Genomic DNA, 24,127 nt, shown 5'->3' on the forward strand with positions numbered 1-24,127 from the left:
TCTCAGTGAGCAAATATCTAAATCATTACAATAGAACTTCACTTCACTGATAAACCAACTAGATGATAGGTGCCCCCACACACACACAGTTAGTGAGAGGTGCAGGTGAGCAACATCTTGGCTGTTCTCTCAGCTCCAAAATCTAGTGAATCACCACCTTAGGTTATCTCATCACAGACTCCCCAAGAAGGGCAGTGTTGGTTGGAGCAGGAGTCCAAGTAATCCTCTCCTTTGAGCCCCTCCAAGTCTGCAAAGTAGAGCAGAGTTGTGACAAGTCAGTGGAGGAGAAAATGTCATAATATGGTATTCAACTCCAAACTCAAAGGCAAAATAGCCACAGGTATGGTTAGTGGCAGGCAAAGGAAAATCTGGAGGTAGAAAGACCCAGATTCATATCATATTCTGACCACTTGTGTTTTGAGTGGGGCCTAAAGCTTTCATCTTCTCACAGATACAGTGAGGGCAACGACAAAGACAGCAACCTAAAGGCCCTGCCAGGACTGGACAAAAGTCTTTTCCAGCTCAAGAAGCGCAACAAAGACTCAAGTTGTTTTGACCTACAAGGCAGTGGTGACCTGGAAACTTAGAGAACTTCTTCAAGGAAAGGACAACTCCAGGCTCCGATCTTTCCACAGAAACACAAAAGTCCTAGCTCCTTCTCATTCCAAAGCCCAGCTGCAGAGCCAGGCCCTTCAGAAGGTCCTTCCCTCACAGAAATGAGGGTATTCACAGGGACTTGACACCCTTTCCCACCTTTAGTGAGTATTTGGTGGAGTCAAAAGCTATACTATCACCGGGCGGTGGTGGCGCACACCTTTAATCCCAGCACTTGGGAAGCAGAGGCAGGCGGATCTCTGTGAGTTCAAGGCCAGCCTGGTCTACAAGAGCTAGTTCCAGGACAGGTTCCAAAGCTATAAAGAAACCCTGTCTCAAAAAAAAAAAAGCTGCACTACCATCTCCAAGAGGACCCTGTCTTTGTTCCATTCACTCCTCACCACAGGGACAGCGAGGTGGCAAGATGGATAAAGTTGTTTGTGCCAAACATGATGATCTGCATTTAATCCATGATGAAAGGAGACAACTGATTCCTGAAAACTGTCTTAGATTTCTAACGCACTCCAGAACACACACAAGACTGTGCGCGCACACACACTTACATGTACACTGTACATATAACCACACACACATATCCCACACTGCACACATACTACATGTACATCACACAACGCTGTACACATGCACACATTACAAACACCACATATACTATTTCAACTTATAACTAAAAATTTAAGAAATTGGGGTGTATTTAGGAAATGGAACTCCTGGCAGCCGGTAACAATAGTGTATATTTTGTTTGTTGTATATTTCTTGTTTGTTTTGCCTCTGAGTTTTTTGTTTGTTGTAACAGTCCCTGGAACTTGCTATATAGACCGGACTGGACTTGAACTCATAAAGCTCCACCTACCTTGGCTTCCTGAGCACTGATTTGTCTTGATTTTGTTGTTGTTGTTTTAAAATAAAGTTATAGATGCTTATTGTATGTACATCATGCCCCACTTCCCAGTACCCCTTGTCTTTTGTTTGCTTGTCTGTGTTTTGAGACAGGGTTTCTCTTTGTAACCCTGACTGTCTTGTAACTTGCTCTGTAGACCAGGCTGGCCTCAACCTCAGAGATTGCCCTGCTTCTGGAGTGCTGGCATTAAAGGTGAGTACCACCAGCATTTTTTTTTTTGAGACAGCATCTCATTCTTCAGCCCAGACTAACCTGGAGTTCACTATGTAGTAGCCCAAGTTGGCCTTGGACTTTTTATAAATCCCCCTGCCTCAGCCTCCCAAGTGCTAGGATTACAGACTTGAGCCGCCACTCTTCTTATAACCCACCCTGAGGTCCAGCCTGACCACGCGGTCCTGAGGTGAGGAAAATGAAATAGAGAGGCAATGTTGCCACCTTCTGGAAGGAGAAGTAGCTGCTCCTTTCCTGGCTGGTGAGGCCCCTGTGACTGAGCATCATCACCTTAGAACAGACACACTGAACCCTCCTGGGGCAGAGAACTTCAGAATCGGAGTAACTGATGTTACGGGGACACGGAGCATGAGAGAAGATGTCTTAGTTACTGTTCTAATGATGTAAGGAGACGTCATGACCAAGGAAACTTATAAAATTAAGTATTTAGTTGAGGACTAGGTCAGAGTTACAGGAGTTAATCCATGATTATCATGGCTCAAAGAGTGGCATCAGGCAGGCAGGCAGGCAGGCAGGCAGTCATGGCACTGGAGAAGTAGCTGAGAGTTTACATCTGATCCACAAGATAGAGGCAGAGAGAAACCTCAAAATCAAGCCCATGTCCAGTGTTAGTGTTTCTACTGCTGTGAAGAGACACCATGACCACAGCAATTTTTTTTATAAAGGAAAACGTTTAATTGGGTGGCTCTTCAGAGACTTAGTCCATTACCTTCATGGAGGGACCATGGTGGTATGCAGGCAAGCATGGTGCTGATGACAACTGAGAGTCCTACATCTTGACTTGCAGGGACAGGAAGTGGTCTGAAACACTGGGCATGGTTTGAGCATATATACGCGACCTCCAATCCCGCCTCCACAGTGACGCACATCCTCCAACAATGCCATACCTACTCCAACAAAGCCAAATCTCCTAATAAATGCCCTCCCTATGAGTTTAGGGAGATCTATTATATTCAAACTACCTCATTCCACTCGCTAGCCCCCATAAGCTTGTAACAATATCATAATGCAAAAATGCACTTAGTTCAACTTCAAAAGTCCTTGTAGTCTATCACAGTCTCAACAACGTTTAAATGTTCAAAGTTCAAAGTCTCTTCTGAGATTCATGCAATCTCTTAATTGTAATCTCCTGTAAAATAAAAAAGATCACATACTTCCTACATGTAATGGCATATAACTTACATTACCAGTCCAAAACAGTGGAAAGGATACTGGACCAAAGCAGGACCAAAAACAAGCTGGGCAAACTCCAAACTCTGAAGCTCCATGTTGGATGTAAGAACAGTCTTCAGATCTCTAATTCCTTTTAACTTTGTTGACTGCAATACACTTCTCTCTTGGGCTGGTTCCACTCCCTATTACCAGTTCTTCTCGACAGGTACCCCATGGCTCTGGCAACTCCAGTATTCTGGAATCTCCAAGGCAATTCAGGCTTCACCTTCACAGCTTCACCCAGTGGCCTTCATTCGGGGACACCCCTGAATCATGCCTGGTCTCAGAGTCTTCCCTTAGACTTGGAGGCAAGTTCTATAACCCCTTTCTTCTTAATTCCACAGCCATGTGGCCAAAGCTTCCAGGTTCTGCTGCTTACTGGGGCTGCGACATGCCTCTCTCATTCAATTACATCTTCACCAACTTTCTGCTTTCGATGATTTCCTCACTGCCTAAGTTTGGCTGTACTGAAACTGGATCTGTAGTCCAGGCTGACCTTGAATTCAGAGATCTTTCAATTACGCTTCACCAGCTTTGTTTCAATGGTTACTTTCACTCCTTAAGCCTGACTGTTCTGGAACTCACTCTGTAGACCAGGCTGGCCTCAAACTCAGAGATCCACCTACCTCTGCCTCTGTAGTGCTGGGATTAAATGCGTGCACCACTTTACCCAGCTCTAAGCTTTTCTTTCATTCCTTTTCACAAGTTGGAAATTCAGCTGAGTGGGATCTTGTCCTGAGGTCACTACTTCCTATATTCCTTTTCTTAATTTGTTTATCTTCTTAAACATAGGACTTAGTTCCATTCCATTTCCTGGTGCCCCTTTTCTCCTCAAATTTTATATTTTGTAAATTATTCTACTCAGTTTGCTTCTTTTTATTATACATCTTCATTAGAGTTACAACTAAAAACCATATGACAGAGTCTATACTAGGCTGGTTTGAGATTTTCTATGCCAGGGTAATTAATCTAAAACTCTTCACTTTAGTCTCAGGCAGACTCTTTAGACAAGAGCAAAAGGCAGCCAGTTTCTTCACCAAAATATCACAAGAATGATCTCTAGACCTTATATTAATATTATGCTCCTCTGAAACCTCTTGAGCTAGGCCCTCATAGTTCAAATAACTCTTAGCACCACTGTCTTCCATGATCCTACTGGTCTGGCCCATTAAGTAGCTCTTAAAGCATTCCACTGCTTTCCCAAGTCAAACTCCCAAAGTTCATATTATTCCAAACAAAAACATGATCTGACCTATCCAAAAAAAAAAAAAAAAAATCCTCCCGTCCCTGGTACCAACTTCTATCTTAGTTAGGGTTTCGAATGCTCTGAAGAGACACCAAGACCATGGTAACTCTATAAAGAAAAACATTTAATTGGGATGGCAGTTTACAGTTCAGAGGTTTAGTTCATTATTGTCATGGCAGGAAGCAAGGCAGCATGCATGCAGACATGGTGCTGGAGAAGGAGCTAAGAGTTCTTACATCTTGACTCACAGGCAACCAGAAGTGGTCTGAAACACTGGGTGTGGCTTGAGCACATATGAGACCTCTAAACCCTCTCCCACAGTGACACACTTCATCAAACAAAGCCACACCTCCTAATAGTGCCCCTCCCTACGATCTTATAGGGGCCAGTTGCATTCAAACTACCACATCCAGTGACACACCTCCTCTAACAAGGCCACACCTCCTAATCCTTCTTAAAGAGTCCGCCAACTGGGGACTAAGTATTCAAATATATGAACCCACAAGGGCCATTATCATCAAACCACCACGAAGAGTTTAAGATTGGGCCAGAAAGATACATGAACTTGAGTTCAAATACATGAAATCAAGGGCTAAGAGGATGGCTCAGTGGGTAAAGGGGCAAGCTGCCAGGCCTGAAAGAAAACCTGAGTTTGATCCCTAGGTCCCACATGGTGGAAAGAGAGATTCCAGTAAGTTAGCTTGACCTCCGTGCACACCACGGTACTCATGCTCACACACACACACACACACACACACACACACACACACACACACGGTCGGAAAGAAATACTGAGTTAAGCGTTAGCTCTACCCGTTTACTTTTCTCCTGTGATAGATATTTATGATACCTGCCAAAGGCGGGAGCTGCCTTCAGTTCTGGGAACACGGAACAAAAAAGATCCCTTTGGCCAGACAGCTGCACTCAAACTGGGAACGAAGCAAAAGGTAAGATAAGGCCTAAAACTTAAAGTATTGTGCCAAAATAACTGGGCACTAATTTACACTGCCATCTTCTGTGGGAGTGACCTCAAAGATGAGAATAAAAAAATAGTGCAAGCCCAAAGGAAGCATGTGTAAGGACATCAGAATGAAAAAGTGTTTGACTTGCTTAAGAACTAAAAATGAGGTTCTGGGGCTTGAGGCAAACAAGAGAAGAGTGAATGGGGAGAAGATTGCCCAGCACATCGAGACTGTGATGAGGAATTTTGGGTTTATTTTACTGAGAATGGCAGTGCACACCTATTCTACTGAGTGTGGCAGTGCACACCTATTCTACTGAGTGTGGCAGTACACACCTATTCTACTGAGTGTGGCAGTGCACACCTATTCTATTGAGTGTGGCAATGCGCGCCTATTCTACTGAGCATGGCAGTGTGCGCCTATTCTACTGAGCATGGTAGCGCGCACCTATTCTGAGTGTGACAGTGCACACCTATTCTACTGAGTGTGGTAGTACTCAACAGGCTGCCAGTGGAGAATTCCAAGTTTCTGGACAGCCTGGGGCACATAACAAGACCCTGTCTCAAAAATCAAAACAAACCAATCCAAAAACAAACAAACAAAATAAACACAAACGACAAAAGTTCCCAAACCAAAAAACAAAGGACTGGTATCCTACTTAGGGTTTCTATTGCTATAATGAAACACCATGACCAAAAGCAAGTTGGAGAGGAAAGGGTTTGTCTTACACTTCCACATCATAGTCCATCACTGAAGGAAGCTGAGATGAAAACTCAAACAAGGCTGAAACCTGGAGGCAGGAACTGATGCGGAGGCAATAGAGGGGTGCTGCTTACTGGATTGCTCCTCCTGGCTTGTCCAGCCTGCTTTCTTATAGAACCCAGGATCAACAGCCCAGGGATAGCACCACCCACAATGGGCTTGGTCTTCCCCCAAGCAATCACTAATTAAGAAAACGTTCTACAGGCTTTCTTACAGTCCAATCTTTTTGTTTTGCAGAGGATCTCAATTCCGCTTTCAGCATTAGGTGGCTCACAATCACCTGTAACTCCAGCATCACACAGCCTCTTCTGGCCTCCATAGACACTTGCACTTAATATGCACATATAGTACTCCCATATATGCCCACAATTAAAGGTAAAAAATATAAAAAAATTAAAAAACAAGATGGAAATCTACTAAGGAACAACACCCAAGGTTGTCCTCTGGCCTTCATACAGACAGACACAAATATACACAAATTATTAGAGAAAGGTTACTGAAAATAGTCTAAATAATTGCTAAGTTAAACGTAGAAAATGAAGCCTCCACATCTCTAATCCCAGCGTTTTCTTCTCACTTTTTCCTTTCCTCTCTCTCTCTCATGTGTATGCATACATATTTGTGTATGAGTGCATGTGTGTGCTAGTGTATGTGGAGACTAGAGCTCAACACTGGGTGTTTTTTTTTCACTCACTACCTTATTTTTAAAATTTTATTTACTTGCCAGAAGGTGGTGGTGCACACCTTTAATTCCAGCAGTCAGGAGGCAGAGGCAGGCAGATCTCTGCGAGTTCTATGCCAGCCTGGTCTACAAAGCAAGTTCCAGGATAGTCAGAACTGTTACACAGAGAAATCCTGTCTCAAAGAACAAAACAAAGTTATTTACTTATGCATTTTATGTATATGTTTTGTCTGCATACACATCTGCACACCATAAGAGGGCATCGGGTCCCATGGGACTACATTTATAGATTGTTGTAAGCTCCATCCCCTTATCTTTAAAAATGTATGAATTTTAGGGCTAGAGAGATGGCTCAGAGGTTAAGAGCCCTGACTGTTCTTCCAGAGGTCCTGAGTTCAATTTCCAGCAACTACATAGTGGCTTACCTGTAAAGAGACCTGGTGCCCTCTTCTGGCAGAATATAGGCAGAACACCGCTTAATAAATAATAAATGTTTTTTAAAAATGTATGAATTTTTTTTTTATTTTTGAGACAGGGTTTCTCTGTAGTTTTTGGTGCCTGTCCTGGAACTAGCTCTTGTAGACCAGGCTGGCCTCGAACTCACAGAGATCCACCTGCCTCTGCCTCCCAAGTGCTGGGATTAAAGGCGTGTGCCACCACCGCCCGGCTAAAATGTATGAATTTTAATTGTATGAGTTTGTACATATGTCTTTGGGTACACCGGACTGCACATATGAAGTCCAGATGAGGGTATCATGTTTTCCTCTCTATCATTCTTCGCTCTTCTTTTGAGGCGGGTCTCTCCTAAACCTGGGTCTCATAAAGCTTCTTGCCACAACTGGAAACCAGCAAGTCTTAACAATCTTGCTGTCTCTGTCCCCACCCTCAGAGCTAAGGTTACAGACTGCTAGATTTCCCGTTTGATTCACAAATCATGTGGGTGCTGGGATCAGAACTCCAATCCTACTCAGCTAGGACACCTAAGAACAACATCAACGACCAGCAAAGCCTAAGGGTGCAATAGTGGTCCACATATTGCTGGTAACCAGTGGCTCTCTCTCTCTCTCTTTTTTTTTTTTTGGTCCATTGTAGTTCCCCTCCCCCCTTTTTGTTGATTTTTATTGAACTCTACACTTTTCTCTGCTCCCCTCCCTGCCTCTCCCCTCCCCACTTTAACCCTCCCCCAAGGTCCCCATGCTCCCAATTTACTCAGGAGATCTTGAATTTTCATACTTTCTACTCCCCATATAGATTAGACCTATGTAAGTCACTCTTAGTGTCCTCATTGTTGTCTAAGTTCTCTGGGATTGTGGTTTGTAGGCTGGCTTTCTTTGCTTTATATTTAAAAATCACCTATGAGTGAGTACATGTGATAATTGTCTTTCAGTGTCTGGGTTACCTCACTCAATATGATGTTTTCTAAGTCCATCCATTTTCCTGCAAAATTCAAGATGTCGTTATTATTTTCTGCTGTGTAGTACTCCATTGTGTAAATGTGCCACATTTTCCTAATCATTCTTCGGTTGAGGGGTATTTAGGTTGTTTCCAGGTTCTGATTATAACCAACAATGCTGCTATGAACATAGTTGAGCACATGTCCTTGTGGCGCAATTGAGCATCCTTTGGGTACATACCCAAAAGTGGTATAGTTGAATCTTGAGGAAGATTGTTTCCTAATTTTCTGAGAAATCGCCACACTGACATCCAAAGGGGTTGTATCAGCTTACATTCCCACCAGCAATGCAGAAGTGTTCCCTTTTCCCCACAGCCTCTCCAGCATAAGTTGTCATCAGTGTTTTTGATCTTGGCCATTCTTACAGGTGTAAGATGGAATCTCAGAGTTGTTTTGATTTGCATTTCTCGGATGACTAAGGATGTTGAACATTTCCTTAAGTGTCTTTTAGCCATTTTAGATTCCTCTGTTGAGAGTTCTCTGTTTAGGTCTGTACTCCATTTTTTTTCAAATTGGATTATGTGATGTTTTGGTGTTCAATTTCTTGAGTTCTTTGTATATTTTGAAGATCAGACCTCTGTCTGATGTGGGGGTTAGTGAAGATCTTTTCCCATTCTGTAGGCTGTCATTTTGTCTTGTTGACCGTGTCCTTTGCTTTACAGAAGCTTTTCAGTTTCAGGAGGTCCCGTTTATTAATTGTTTCTCTCAGTGTCTGTGCTGTTGGGGTGCCAATGTGTTCAAGTGTGCTTCCCACTTTTTCCTCTATAAAGTTCAGTGTGACTGGCTTTATGTTGAGGTCTTTGATCCATATGGACTTGAGTTTTGTGCATGGTGATAGATATGGGTCTATTTTCATTTTTCTACATGTTGATATCCAGTTATGCCAGCACCACTTGTTAAATATGCTTTCTTTTTTCCATTTGATATTTTTTGCTACTTTATCAAATATCAGGTGTTTGAGATTATGTCTTCTAGTCACCTCAGGAGCTGTATTCACCAAGTCTTGCCAACATGCCTGCCTAAACATGAGCGGAACAAGGGCAACACAACAGAAATGCCAAGGTGGATGAGGGAACGCTCACAATGCCTCAGCCTTCCACAAAGACAGCTAAGGAATGCGGAGAGTGGGAAAACAGCCTTCTCTAGGGAAGAGCACATTAGTGAGCCAGTGTCAATGCTCATCCCTGAAAACATAATACGAGTAGCATTGTGCAGACTGAACAGGCTATATTTAGGGATACATTTAGGGATACATATGTAGTAGGCAATGTCTATTTATTAATCTTGTGTGACAAATTTGCTGAACTAAATGTTCAGTATCCAGTCAACAAAATGCAGCATCCAGCATATGATCCACGGCAAACGCAAATGTCACCTCACCTGCCAATTCTGCTTCTCTTCTGAGAGAACCCTTGATGTTCTGGAGAATGGGCAAAACAGGAGGCCAAGGGTTTCCCAAGGACTTCTCAGGCAGGTATCTTCTGGAACTTCATTTTCCATGGAAGTCTGAGGCTATGATTCACAGCCAGTTACCCCCAACACAGCATAGCGTCACAAGTTCGTCGGAAGCTTGGGTGACGCTCAGTGATCCAGCGCTTGCTTTGTATTTATGCCCTGGGTTTCATTCCCAGAAGCACAAACAACCCCAGCAATTTTTAAAAAACAAATAACCAACCTTAGTAAGGAGCTGGGTGTGGCGGTTCTGCACTGAAGAAGCAGAGGCAGGCAGACCTTTGAGTTTGTGGCCAGCCTGGTGTGCATAGCCAGTTCCAGGCCAGCCAAGGAATCCAGTCTCAAAACCAAAACACACCCACTTGGTAGGGAGACCTGAAAGTGTCCTTGTATCTAGATGTAAGCTTCCCTGTGACCCGATCTCTCCCACAGGATCCCCTCTTTAAAGAGGAAGTGCCCCAACAAATAGACTCCTAAGGAAAGACAAGCAGTGTACTCCTAAGGAAAGACAAGCAATGCACCAAGCCTCAGTATCTATGCTATGGACCTCATCAACTGCCTTTTCATCCCTGAGAAAAAGAACACACTCACTAATCTTCTTGTTTTGTAGTGCGGAGAATGGAACTTGGGGCTTCAAATAAGCAAGTCCTACCAGGAAACTACATCCTCAACCCTGAACACAGGATTTCTCCTTGGCCTCTATTTTCTATCCTGAGACAGGGTGTCTCTGTGTAGCCCTGGCTATCCTGGAACTCACTGTGGAGACCAGGCTAGCCTCGAACTCAGAGACCCACCTGCCTCTGCCTCCTGAGTGCTGGGATTAAAGGCGTGTACCACCATTGTCTTACAACTCCCACACTTGTAGCAGCTCAGATCCTGAATTTTATGACAGGTTCCCCAGGTTCATGTGCTGGAGCCTTGATTCCCAGTGTGGTAGGTGGTGGAATCCTTTAAAAGTGGGGCCTATGCCTAGCGTGGTGGCACATGCCTTTAAACCCAGCACTCAGAGGCAGAGGCAAGTAGATGTCTGAGTTTGAGACTAGCTAGAACTGTACAGTGAGACCCTTTCTCAAAAACAAACAGTAACAAACCACAAAAAATAGAGGACTGGAGAGATGGCCCAGCAGTTAAGAGCACTCGTTTGGTTCAGTTGCAGCACCCACACCGTGGTTCACAAGTACCCATAAGTCCAGTTCCAGGGGACCCAATACTGTCTTCTGAAAGACACCAAGTGTCATAGTTTGAATGCAATTGGCCTTCATAATCTCATAGGGTGGCACTATTATGAGGTATGGCTTTGAGTGAATATGCCCTTGTTGGAGGAAGTGTGTCACTGTTGGGGTGAGCTTTGAGGTTTCCTATGCTCAGGATACCACCCATTGTCTCAGTCGACTTCCTGTTGCCTGCAATATGTAGGACTCTCGGCTATAGCTCCAGCACCATGTCTGCCTGCACGCTGCCATGCTTATTGCCCTGATAATGAACTGAATCTCTGAAACTTTACACAAGCCACACCAATTAAATATTTCCTTTAGAACAGCTGCTGTGGTCATGGTGTCTCTTCACAGCAACAGAAACCCTAAGACACCGGGCATGCACATGATGCACATACATACATGCAGGAAAACACACGCATATCAAAGAAACTGGATAAGTCTATGTTTTTAAGTGGGGTCTAGTGGAAGGTGCTGAGAAATCCCACCTTCATTAATGTTGGCAAGGAAGGGAGGCTACTTCTCATAGGTGACCCTACACATGTAACTGTTCCCACTTTACCATGCTGTGATACAGCCAAGAGAGCAATTGCCAGACACCAGCACCAAATAGATTATCTTCTCTTTATAAAGTACCAAGCTTTGGTTATTTTGATATAATAACACAAAATTAACTAAGGCACTGGGCATGGTAATTTGCTTGGCTGCACCTGTGCTCACACGAGAAGCATAAAGATCCCTGCTCACTTGTGGGGCAGCTCACACCTGTGAAGATCGATAACTGTCGGTGTTAGTTCCCATCTCCGGGGTCTCAAGAGAGAAGTTGAGGGTAGATGACAAAGGATGTTTATTTAAGCTTGATCCCTTGGCACAGCACATGTATAGAAATATATAAAGTCATGAAGTCCCTTCCTCTCCTTGGGCTCAGCTTTCTCAGTGGGTCCCCTTCTTGGCCTCTTCTTTCAAAATCCCAGAGTGTAGAAGGCTGAGTTCACTTCTTGGCAGCTTCTGCCTGGGCTGCCAAATCTGCCTCTTTTTGAGCAGCCAAAACCACGGCTCGTTCCTTCTGGAAAGCTGCCAGTTCTTCTGCATTGAGGCTACAAGTGGAGAAAGAGGTTAGTGAGTGGGGTCCTAGCACAGACCTCAGCTGCCCTGCCCTTTTCCCTCCCTGGAATTCCCAGTTTCCATACCTCTGCTCACCTGCTTCCTCTACCTGGAGCCAGATAGTGAGGTGTCTGAGAGAACCACACACTCTACCTTCCCCGACCTTGGTTCCCATCTTAACGTCCTACTTAACCTGTGCTCTCTACTATGCTGCTGGGATTTACTAGTCCTTCTTTTGAGCCACAAACACTTCACACAAGGAAGAGGCAGGGTTGCATGTAGACATTCCCCTCAAGTAGGAATCTGACCAATGTATCTCTGTGCCCCATAAAGTAAGGACTTGAAGAAACATCAAGGCCATCTGTGCTCTGCTCTGATTCCCTTGTGAGGAACAGCCGATACCAGCCTTGCTGATACTATGACATCAACAGCAAGAGGCCCATGATGACTGTCTGTTCCTGTGTCTGATGTGGTCTGGGTCAAATGCTCTCTCACTTGACAAGTGACTTCAAGGAAACAATTCCTGAGATCATCCAAAGCCAGCTGACCTGGGCAGCTGTTGGCCTCAGGATGGAGTCTGAATGTGAGGCAGCTCCAAAGCTCCCCCCTGACTGCTTCTGCCTCAGCCGGTATCCCACCCCACCTCTAGACAAGGCTCCTAGCCCACAATGAGTGTAGCTTCAGCCCCTTACCTCTCATTGCTCAGTGCAATCCCCCACTTTTTGGAACATTTCTTTCCTTATCCTCCTTGTCCTGGGCTGTTTTGATGTCACCTCCCTCAAAGAGTCCTCACTGACACACCAGATAAAAGCAGGCACTCTCTTCTCTGCTCTACCGACATCCACCAATTTCTTAAACAACACTGACTACATGTCAAAATCTCTATGCATGGATCTGCCTCTACCTTAGGACTATATATTTCTCCAGAGTGGCCAAATACTACTCCCCATTCCTGGTTATATCCAGTGTCCATAACCATGTCTAGCACGTAACACATGCTTATGAAATATATTCCAAATAAACGAGGCTTCAGCCCATATTCTTCTGTTAGAATCTCAAGTCCCTACATGTAGCGGGGTAATGGTGGAGCACGCCTTTAATCACAGTACTACTTGGAGGCAGAGGCAGGTAGATCTCTTAGCTCTGAGTTCAAGGCCAGCCTAGTCTACTGAGGGAGTTCTTGGACAGCCAGAGCCACACAAAGAAACCCTGTCTCAAAAAAAAACAAACAAAAAGCAAAAGCAAAACCTCTACATGCACGAAAATGTCATAATGAAGTCTATTATGTTTTATACGCTATAAAATGTCTTTGAAACCTGACTATTTCACTATAATAGGCCCTCTCAACGCTCCTTCCAGATTAAGAGGTTCCTGGGTGCCCTCCCCACAACACCGCTCTCAGGATACTCACTCCTTCACCACACGAATGCCCAGGGAACGGGCGGAGCCAATGATGGACCGGACAACAGAAGACAGGGGCACGTCTTGCATGGCGAAAGCGTCATCCTTAGCTTTGACACAGGCAATCTCATATATGTGCTTCACACTCACCAGGCCTGCCACCTCTCTCCCTGGGAGGGAGAACAAGCAATGCTTCAGGTGTCACTGATTTCTTTCCGGACACATCGGAATCTCAGGTGCCCCTCTGGTCCTCACCTGTCTGCCGGGCCCCCTTCTCAATCCCAGCTGCTGCCTTCAAGAAGTAGGAAATAGTGGGTTGCCCAATCTTGAGCTCAAATGTCCTGTCGGGCTTAACAACAACAAAAAAAGATAAACAAGAATTTTTTGTTTTTCTATTCGAGTCCAGGGAATTTATAATGTCCCTTTTCTTCTCCCATCAATTTGCCTTCCTGTGCTGCCTATAACACCACAAAAAACAGGAAAAGCTAATCCGTAGCAAACATCCCTGGCATTTTTATTCCTAGGCCAGCTCTACTCTGGAAGCTCCAGTGAGATGAAAGTCAGGAACCAAAATACGGCAGGATTAAGCCAGTTCAGAGAAATTATGGCCTAGTTTCACTGTGTAAATGAGAAAAGCGGAGCGTGGCAACCTGGTTAGGGTGCAACCCCGGGTGACTTTCAAGCGCCAGGAAGAATATCGAACGAAACTCTGCACCTTTACAAAAATCTTTGTAGGCAGGGGAATGCCGTCTTTGATGTCCTTTGTCTTCTCGTTGAACTCTTTGCAGAACTGGTTGATAGAGACACCTCGCTATGAGGAAGGCATTAAAAAAAAAAAGTTAAGTGTGGGAGTTAAAGGCTTTCTATCACTCAGGAACCCCTGCCCCGCACGCCCTTCGTCTTCATGTCCCTGTATTTCTATTTCTTCTACCCACATTCAACTACAGTTTCGTCCAGGCGCTTCGTCCGCAAGGTCCCCCTTAATCAGCGAATAGCTAACTGGGGAAGGTCAGAGAAGGGAAGGGCAAAAGAGGCTACGTAAGTAACAAAGACATTAAGGCCTGCGGGTGTGAACAGCGGAGACACGTTTCTAAGCGAGACTTCCCCAGCTCCAGCGCACGTTCCCGCCTATCGGCTGCCACCTTCCCGTGTCCCCTGAGCCGGGTTCCAGACACCGCACCTGCCCCAAGATGGGACCTAGTGGGGGCCCAGGCATAGCCTGGCCCGCTCTCACGATAGCCCGGATCACGCCGCCGGCCTCGGGCTTCTTGAGGGCCCGAGTGACCCGGCTCAGCTTCGACATGATGCGGGACTTTCAGTCTAAGTTCGTCTTAAAGCAGCAAGAACTACGCTCAGAGCGCTGCCATCTTGGGTCAGAGGTTAAGGGTCCTCACATTAGGCTAGGGTGAGGCCAACAAAAAGCAGCCTTGTTTCAGTCATACAGCTCTCCAACGAAAGACGGGTTAAAGAATTTTTTTAAAAAAATCTAAATTTTGCCCTCTGAAAACAGGAAGGGAGCCTGTATGGTTTCAGAACACACATTTCCCTCAGGAATACGTACAGGCACTACCTTAGACAGCCAAAACGTAATGCGGGACCTTGATTCTCCGCACGGCATTGTGGGTATGTAGTTCAGCTCCTTATCCTGAGCCTGCTATTAGCTGTGCTCCAGGTTGCCATCTGTCAGAACTTAGCGTTTGAAATGCAGCAAGTTAATCCAAGTGGGAGTCCCTGGGGTCTTCTGTTTCCTCACGTAGTTTCATGAAAACAGTACGATTGCAAGTGTAGAGTGGAAACAATCCGGCCGACCGCTGCTCTTTCTGGCTATGAACTTGTTCCATGTGAGACAGAGAGCTGAGTTTAGGTCAGGATGACCTGATTTCATCCTCTGCACAACGAATATTATCGGCGCCTTTCAGAATTACTGTGGCTGCCCAATAACACATTTCCCTAGAACAATACTTGAATCAAGAGAGCAGTTACTGCTTTTTGAACAAAGGAAACAACCTCCCCAGAGCTTTTGGGACCCTCGCCTCAATCAAACCTGATTTCCCTCCAGCTTATTAGGCATACTTTATTGCTCCCCTGTCCTTCATATTTTTTTATTGGAAGCAGTAGATTTGATGTTGCATGTTACATCACTCTGCATCCTGCCCCATACTCTCCAGAGCTCCTTGTAATTTCTTGCTTTTTAGTGAATGACGTTTGAAGCCCTCGGGGTTTGAAGCCTTTGTCATCACTCCCTCAAGTGACCTTGTGTACCTAGGCACTTTGAGACAGCAATGGCCTTGGCAGGACTCTGACCGACTCTCCTTGACCACACTGTTTGGGTGGAAGTGTCACCCCAGCCCCTGACATCCATATATCCAATGAATCTGGAATGTTTGGGTGGAAGTTTCATCCCAAAGCCCCTTCCCTGGGAGTTGCCTCGGTCCAGACTCCACCTCTGAGAAAGCCTGCCAAAGATGACCCCTCCCCAGAGATGCTCAAGACCACTGCCACAGGGTATTTAAATCGTGTCTCAGAGAACAAATATATGGTTTTCCGGTCTTCCTTCCCCATCTCCTCTCTGGGGGGCTGGAAGGCCACCAGGGGGGGATTGGCATTCATTATACCTGGGCTCTTTCTAATTTGGTTGGATTTGGTCCTGATTCGGATTATTGAGTCAGCGGGGAGGTTTATCAGGGCCCAGAAACTTTTCATACACCTGGTTGTGAAGCTCCACTCATTGTAGGTTTGATTCTCCATTATTTTCCACAATAGTATAGAACGAAAATTCTTCACAAGTTGACCCCCCCCCAGTCACCAGACTGAGACAACTTGGAAGCAACTGTCCATAAGTCAAGTTTTGAGATCCAGAAGTTGATGTTGGAGGTCTTGCTTGATCACGCTCCATCTCACCTTATTTTTTAGACAGGATCTCTCATGAGCCTGGAGCTCTTCAGTTTAGCCAGTGTGGCTGGCCATTAACTTCAGGGATCTGGCTGTCCCTGTTAGACCGCAAGTTCCGGGGTTACAGATGTAAACTGCTGAGTGATTTTACACTGGTCCCAGGTTTTTACATGTGTGCCAGAGAAACTAACTTAAGTTCCCATACTTCCTCAGACTCTTAAGTTTTGGCGTGTGTATGTGTGTGGTGATATGCAAGTATATCTGCATGTTCACGTGTATGTATGTGGAAGTTACAATTTATGTGGAAGTAGCTCTTCCCTGAACCCAAAGGCTGCTGATCCAGCTAGTCAAATTAGCTAACTTGTTCTAGGGATTATATGCTGATCACTATGCCTGCCTAGTGAACCTGAATTCTGGCCTTCATGTTCACTTAACCCAATGAGCCACCTTCCTAGCACCCATTTCCAGCTTTCTTTCTTTTTTTTTTGTCTTTGTTTTTTAAGAGAGGGTTTCTCTGTGTAACAGTCCTGGCTGTCCTGGAACTCACTTTGTAGACCAGGCTGGCCTTGAACTCACAGAGACCCACCTGCCTCTGCCTCCCAAGTGCTGGGATTAAAGGCGTGCTCCACCACCATCTGTCCCTTTTCAATCTTTCTTACAGTTAAAGCCTATACTGACCACTTTGTTACAACTCTATGAGAGACTCTAAGCCAGAACTGTTAAGCCAACCTGTTCTTGAATTCCTAATCCTTGGAAACTGAGAATTTACAAGTGTTGTTTCCGGATGCATGGTTCAGGGTAAATGGTTAGTCCACAACAACCAGCTTCTGTGTGACTTTACTGAGAAGATGTAAAGTTAGCATCTGCTTCCAGTCTAGGATGGCACCAGCAGCATGAAGGACCAAACTCAAATTCATATTGATGATTGAAATGAATTTATTGGGGGCAATTTACAGAGCTATAGATATGTAAGGACAGCTGCATTTCCCCAAAGGTTGATACTCTCTCTTCACCACACTTCTATTTTATATGACTGTAAAGTCTTTTTTATTAATTAATTTATTTATTATGTATACAATGGTCTGTCTGTGTGTATGTTTGCAGGCCAGAAGAGGGCACCAGACCTCATTACAGATGGTTGTGAGCCACCATGTGGTTGCTGGGAATTCAACTCAGGACCTTTGGAAGAGCAGGCAGTGCTCTTAACCACTGAGCCATCTCTCCAGCCCCACTGTAAAGTCTTTAACAGAATTAATACAAATTTGGGCTGGAGAGATGGTAGTGGCTGCTGTTCCAGAGGATTGAAGTTTGATTCCCAGCACCCAGACTGTGATTCGCAATCAAACGTGACTACAGTTCCAGGGGATCAGATCCTCTCTTCTGACCTTTGCAGGCGCTGGGTACACACATATACACAGACATCTATGCAGTCAACCACCCCGCGCACACACATGCACACACAGAGATCTGGGTATGATAGCACACACTTTTTGTTTTTGTTGTGTTTTTGTGTGTTTGTTTGAGACAGGGTTACTCTGTGTAGCGCTGAATATCCTGGAACTTCCTTATGTAGACCAGGCTGGCCTCAAACTCAGAGATCTATCTGCCTCTGCCTTCATAGTGATATAAAAGGCATGTGCTACTGTGCCCAGCTATGGCACACACTTTTAATCCCAGCACTTGTAAAGCAAAGGCAGGGGGATCTCTGTGTGACTTCCAGGTCAGCCAGGACTACCCTGTCTCAATATCCCCAAGACAAAGCTCATCACTACAACAAAACAAACAAGCAAGCCAGCCACACATTTATGACCTCATCATTTCTGGAGGTGACTCCGTTTAGGGTCTCACAGGGTTTCACTGAAGGCATTGGGTGGGACTATGGTCTTCCTTGAGGTTCCCCTGGGGAATGATTCACTTTAATTGGTAGAATTCAATTGCACATGGTGTTAGGACTGAGAATTTTTCTTCCTGTTGGCTACTGGCTGGAAGCCATCCTTAGTTCATTTTATTTTGTTTTTGCTCGCTTTGTTTTGTTTTGGATTTTTGAGACAGGGTCTCACTCTGCAAAGCAAGTTGGCCTTTTATTCACAGAGATCTGTCTTGTCTTCCAAAGTGCTAGGATAAAAGGTATGTGCTACCACGCCTGGCTTAACCTCAGTTTTGTGACACATAGACCCACTGTTAGACCAGGATTGATGGAGGCGTGAGAGAAGACCCTGACAGCCTCTGCAGAAGCAGATTTTTCTTTAATCAGAACAGTGAAAGAGGCTTTTAGATACTTAACCCTTCATCCCAATCAAGACAAGTGCTACGAACTTAGGGACATATTACATCACGTATTCGTGATCATGTACAGACTATCACTTTTCTAAACCTCTGGTCAGAAGCAAGGCACAGCCCCTATACATACTACAAAAGGGAGTGGGTACCAGAGCACATGTCATGGAGACTGCCTTAGATCATTATCTGATGGAGCCTTAAAGATACTGTCAGTAAATAACTGATAGCCTTTGGTAATAGTCAAGGTTAAAAGGAAGTGAAGAACATGCCATTGGGTCTCAGGGCAAGAAGATCCTTGATACATAGTGGCAGCAAATGTAGCAACACTGCTTTCTGTGACTACATGCAGAACCGAAGATGCCTAACGAGCCATGCGCCACAGCACGGATTTCTAGGTGGAGTGTGGAGAGCACCACCTCATTCTGATTTTTGCTTAGACTGCAATGTGAGAAGTGAGGTGTAAACTGATAAGGGTACTCCCAAGCCAAAAAGAAGTAGGACTGGATGGTTTTGAAAAATTCCAGGCTCTCCAGCCGGCAACAACTAAGAATGGCTTTGGGGGAAAAAATCAGAAAAAGAGACATTTTCAATTGTGGCAGAAAGTTGATATCAAGAATATGGCTATAAGGACTAGTAACATGGTAACACCTAAAATCCTAGCACTTGGAAGGCAGAGACAGGAAGATCATAATTTCAAAGTCATCCTTGGCTTTACACTGTAATAGGCCTGGCAGAAATGAAGATATTTTAAAGAGAAACCCGTATCTCTCAGTTTGGCTATCAGGCTATTAAAACAGTGGACCCAAAGTAATGGAATTTTCCCCTGGGATTTCATGCTGGGAGAAGAAAAGAGCACCACCAAGAGGGGGGATTTATCTTCCAATAAGAAATTTCAACAAGTCCCCACTCTTCAGAGCCCAGACGATGAGGATGAGATGACGCCTGAAAGTGGGCAGGGCCACACCTTGATTGGAACTGCTTGCTGCACATAGCCTTGGTCCTCTGTTCCAACTTTAATCTCATTTCAGGACTCAGAAAATAGATGTGTGTGTGTGTGTGTGTGTGTGTGTGTGCGCGCGCTCTGCCCCACTCCCTAGTGTGGCCAACATTGAATAAATCTCCTTCGTCTGCTTTCTACATTTTTTTGTTTTGTTCTGTTTTTTTTTTTCAAGACAGGGTTTCTCTGTGTAGCCCTAGCTGTCCTGGAACTTGCTCTATAGATCACGCTGGCCTCAAACTCACAGAGATCCACCTGCCTCTGCCTCCCAAGTGCTGGGATTAAAGGTGTGCGCCACCGCTGCCTAACTAGCTTTCTACATTTAATTGACTTATTGAGCATGGGTGACCGACTCGCGGCACAAGCCGTGAGCCGCAGGCTGTGATAACTGTCAAAAAGATAAAATGAGAGACAAAGGAAACAAAAAGTAAGATAACAAACGTTTACGGTTTATTTAATTTATGTAGTGGTACCGGGAGCTTGAATTTAGGCCTCACAAAGCAGGGAAATGCTTCACCACTGGGCTAGACCCCACCATTCTTTTTCACTTTCTATCGTGAGACACCCTCTCACTACATTTCCCAGGCTGGAACATCCTTGCTATCCCAGGCAGGCATGGAACTTTCCTTTCCCCTGCTTCAGCTTCTCAAGTGAGTAGCTGGGTTGGCAGGACTGTGGCACCAGGGATGGCATAAGTGCTTATTATTTCAGTTGTCAAGTTTGTTTTAAGATAGGGTCTCACTGTGCCACCTAGGTTGGCCTTGAAGTCACAGTGACCCACCTGTTTCTGCCTCCTAAGTGCTGAGATTAAAGGCTTATCAGTTTTGTTAGGTTTTTTTTTTCCTTTTCTTTCTTTCCTTTTTTTTAGATGGAGTCACATCTTGGAACTCACTATGTGACCACAATGGCCACCGATTCACAACCCTCCAGCCTCAGATTTCCAAGAGCTAGGCCTCTGGGACTACACTATAACCACCATGGCAGGAAGGAAGCTGTTTTAGGGAGAGACACTTGTGCTGTCAAACTATCAAAACAATGAACTCCAAAGAACTATAATTCCTCCAGGAATCTTATACAAGGAGAAGGGAAAGGCTGAAGCCTGGTGCCAGCCAGAGGAGGAACCTGCCTCCCGTAAAGAGACTTCATGGAGTTCTGACAAGTGATCAGGTGACCTTTCAGGGCAGATCTGACCTTGCACATTGCGTCAGTGTTGGATGAGGCCGCACCTTGACCAGGACCACTTAGCTATATCTCTTGTAGTGATATTTTGTTTATGTTTTAACAAATGAAGCTTGCCTGAAGATCAGAGTGCAGAGCTAAGCCATAAAGGCCAGGAGGTGGTGGTTTACATCTTTAATACCAGGACTCAGGAGACAGAAGTAGACAGGTCTCTGTTAGTTCAAGGCCACCCTGGGCTACACAAAATTGATCCAGTCTATTAGAGAAACAGAGCTCACACAAAGGTGATCCCAGCACTTGGGATCCCATGCCTTTAATCCCAGCATAAGGGAGGTGGAGACAGGAATGATACAACTGAGCAGCGAGAGGAATATAAGACAGGAGGAGACAGGAGAGTAGGGTAGTCTGAGGATGCAGTCTGGAGCAGTCAGTCAGAGGGCGCCGTCTGAGGACAGGATCACACTTCTGGTCTGAGAGGATTTGACAGAGGTAAAAGGTCTCTCTAGTGGCTGGTTGCACTGCTTCTCTGATCTCTCAGCTTTCAGCCCCTAATATCTGACTCGGGTTTTTATTAAGAACAATTAGAACTTGTGCTGCAATCTCTTGCCCTCCATTTAAACCTAAACCTTATGCCAGTCCCTGGAGGATGGACTTGAGAGTAGGTGTGTCTCCTCAATGTTCTTCCTTCTCTACTTCTTGCTTCTCTCTCTGTCTCTCTCTCTCTCTGTCTCTCTCTCTCTCTGTCTCTCTCTCTCTCTCTCTCTCTCTCTCTCTCTCTCTCTCTCTCTCTTTCTAGACTGGGTTCCTCTGTGTAGCTCTGACTGTCCTGTCCTGAAACTCACTTCTTGTAGTTCAAGGCTGGCCTTGAACTCAGAGATCCACCCACCTCTGCCTCCCAAATCCTGGGGCTAAAGGCGTGTGCCACCAACACCGTGCTCTTATTAGTCTCTTTAATTTCTTTAATTGGCATGTTGAGGGTGGAAGACAGAGTTTAGCTTGTTGGGACTGCCAGAGCCTGAATCCCAAAACCTCGAGTAACAGCATCTGGCTGGTGGTTTGTTATAAAGAAATTAGTAACTAATACAGTCAGACACTGAAGCGAGTTGTTCCCAACAACATTTGTGTTTAATCCTCCCGGTGACTTCCTGTGGGTTATCTGACATGTTATTTATAGAAACCATTAGTACTTTCAGTGTCAAAGGAGACATAAATTATAACATTCATTGTCTTCTGAACACACAGGCCAGCAAAAACTTGAAGAGTCCAGCCACTAACAGTTTCAGACTTGAGAACTCTTCTGTATCTCATAACTGCCCGGTTTTGTTGGGGAGCTACAGCAGCAGCCACGCACAACTGCTGGGATGTGGCATTTGTTTACACTGCCTTTGTTTGACTCTGTGAAGCTGTGTTACTGTGCCTGTGTGAAACACCTGATGAACGGCCGATAGAGAGGCAGGAGAGGGGAATAGGCAGGGCTGACAGGCAGAGAGGATAAATATGAGGTGAAATCTGGGAGAAAGGGATCTGGGAATGAGGGGAAGGAGGAGAGCTTCAGGGCCAGCTACACAACCACTCAACTAAATAGCGAGACACAGAATAAGAAGGAAAGATGTATACAGTAATAGAGAAAGATAAAAGTCTGAGGCCACAGATAAATGAGATAATTTAAGATAAGAAAAACTGGCAAGAAACAGCCAAGCCTAAGCCTGGACATCTAACTAAGAATAAGTCTCCCTGTGTGATTTATTTGGGAGATGGGTGGTGGCCCCCCCACAAAGAAGAGTTAAACGAGTAAAAGAAAGTAAAAACAACCAGCAACATTTTGGCGTTCCAATGTGGGGCTAGGGTAAAAGAAAATCCAGCAACATGCAACAGATAAAAGAGCATGACTACATACCAACAGAAGTGTTTGGGGAAGGGGAGATGGTTCAGGAGAAAAGAGGACTAGAGTTCAATTCCCAGCACCTACACCAGGAAGCTCATAACCATCTGTAGCTCCAGCTCCAGGGGATTCAACTCCTCTGGCCTCTGAGGCACCTGCACTCATGTGCATATATTCACACAAAAACAAACACATAATTAAAAATAATAAAATAAATTATTTTTTTAAAAAGTATTATCTACAAAAACAGAGCTGGATTCGCTTTGTATGCTGTAGTTTGCACAGGCCTGCTCTGAGATGAACTGTCCTCTCTTCTCAGCCCCTCCACCCCTCTTGGGAAGCAGCAGAACTCAGCACATGTTGGCTTTTCCCAGTCATTTCAGATTTCAACTGACTCTTCTTTCTTTCTCTATATTTTGGTTTGCTTATTTTTATGTGCATGAGTGCCTATCTATATATCTGTGCACCACAAACATATCTGGTGCCTGTGAAGATCAGAAGAGAGCACTGGGTCCCATGGAACTGGAGTTACAGACAGTTGTGAGCCACCAGATGGCGACTGGGAACTGAACCTGGGAACTCTGCAAGAGTAACAAGTGTTCTTAGCCGTGAGCCGTCTCTCCAGCCCCTCAGCTCAGTCTTGAGCCATTCACCCTCCTCACTTCTCTTGTTCTTGTGATGAGCTCGCCAACCTCAGGACATTTCCCTAGACACATGGCACTGGGGTGATCCAGAGACCCAGAGACCACTGTCTAGAGCCTCACTGGGGTGAGCCGGAGACCCAGAGACCACCGTCTAGAGCCTCGTTGCCTCCATCTTAACGTCTACAGAGACTCTTGGCATTTTGCCATTCTACTTGTCAAATCCACCATAAGTCCACTTATGAGCCTACTAGCTTCTCTCAGTCTTGTCCTTCTGAGGCATATAAATTCCAAGGCTTTCCCATGTCACCTTGAAGAGTTCATGGATTAGCCATGGTGGCCACAGCACAAAGTACATACACTGCTGCCAACCTGCCACTACGGTCCTGATGATCATATGAGAAGGCAGGCCAGTTCTCTTCTGCTCAGTAGCCCGAGATCCATCTTTTCCAAGTCCACCCTCTGGCCTCCAGCGTAGGCTTAAGCAGAACCCAGTGTCTCAGCTCCCCCTTGTCTCTCCCAAACACCCAGCCAGGAGTATGTGTGCATGTGCAAGTGTTCAGAGGCAAGAAGAGGGCTTTAGATCTCCTGGAGCTGCAGACACAGGCAGATGTGAGCTCTCCGATGTGGGTGCTGGGAACAGAACCACTAAGCCATCTTTCCAGACCCCTGTTTTATCTTGAGACAGCATCTCACTTGTAACTCTGCCTGACTTGGAACTCACTATGTAGAGCAGGATGGCTGTGAACTTACAAAAATCCGTGTGTGTGTGTGTGTGTGTGTGTGTGTGTGTGTGTGTGTGTGTTTTTCAAGACAGGGTTTCTCTGTAGTTTTGGAGCCTATCCTGAAACTAGCTCTAAAAGACCCCCGGAGTTGGGAGACTCTCACTCAAGTCTCTGGATAACACGACACCCCCAAGAACTCACAAGAGACCGTCCTTGCTGTAATCACACGAGGCTTATTGACAGAAACCAGCGCGCTGGGGCCAAGATTCATATCTCACGCAGGGGTAGAGGAGTTTGAC

General features: G+C 45.2%; 1 protein-coding gene across 1 annotated transcript; it reads right to left on the bottom strand.

Annotated features, from left to right (window-relative positions):
* Nucleotides 1–11,557: 11,557 nt before the first annotated feature.
* Mrpl11 (mitochondrial ribosomal protein L11) lies at nt 11,558–14,617 on the bottom strand. Its single transcript, XM_048458390.3, has 5 exons — nt 14,413–14,617; nt 13,948–14,043; nt 13,488–13,581; nt 13,243–13,402; nt 11,558–11,824 (listed from the first exon to the last, which is right to left on the bottom strand). The coding sequence occupies exons 1-5, from the start codon at nt 14,533–14,535 to the stop codon at nt 11,719–11,721; spliced, it is 579 nt and encodes a 192-aa protein (XP_048314347.1). The 5' UTR covers nt 14,536–14,617; the 3' UTR covers nt 11,558–11,718.
* Nucleotides 14,618–24,127: the final 9,510 nt, after the last annotated feature.

Source organism: Myodes glareolus, chromosome 7 (assembly GCF_982192425.1).
Source record: "Myodes glareolus chromosome 7, mMyoGla1.1, whole genome shotgun sequence".
NCBI lineage: Eukaryota > Metazoa > Chordata > Mammalia > Rodentia > Cricetidae > Myodes > Myodes glareolus.

Bases quoted from the DNA above. Each gene is read 5' to 3' on its own strand.
- Mrpl11 (XM_048458390.3), bottom strand. From the start codon at position 14,535: ATGTCGAAGCTGAGCCGGGTCACTCGGGCCCTCAAGAAGCCCGAGGCC. The intron at 14,044-14,412 runs GTGCGGTGTCTG...CCTTCCTCATAG, and splicing joins TAGGTCCCATCTTGGGGCAG to CGAGGTGTCTCTATCAACCA. The intron at 13,582-13,947 runs GTGCAGAGTTTC...GTTGTTGTTAAG, and splicing joins CTACAAAGATTTTTGTAAAG to CCCGACAGGACATTTGAGCT.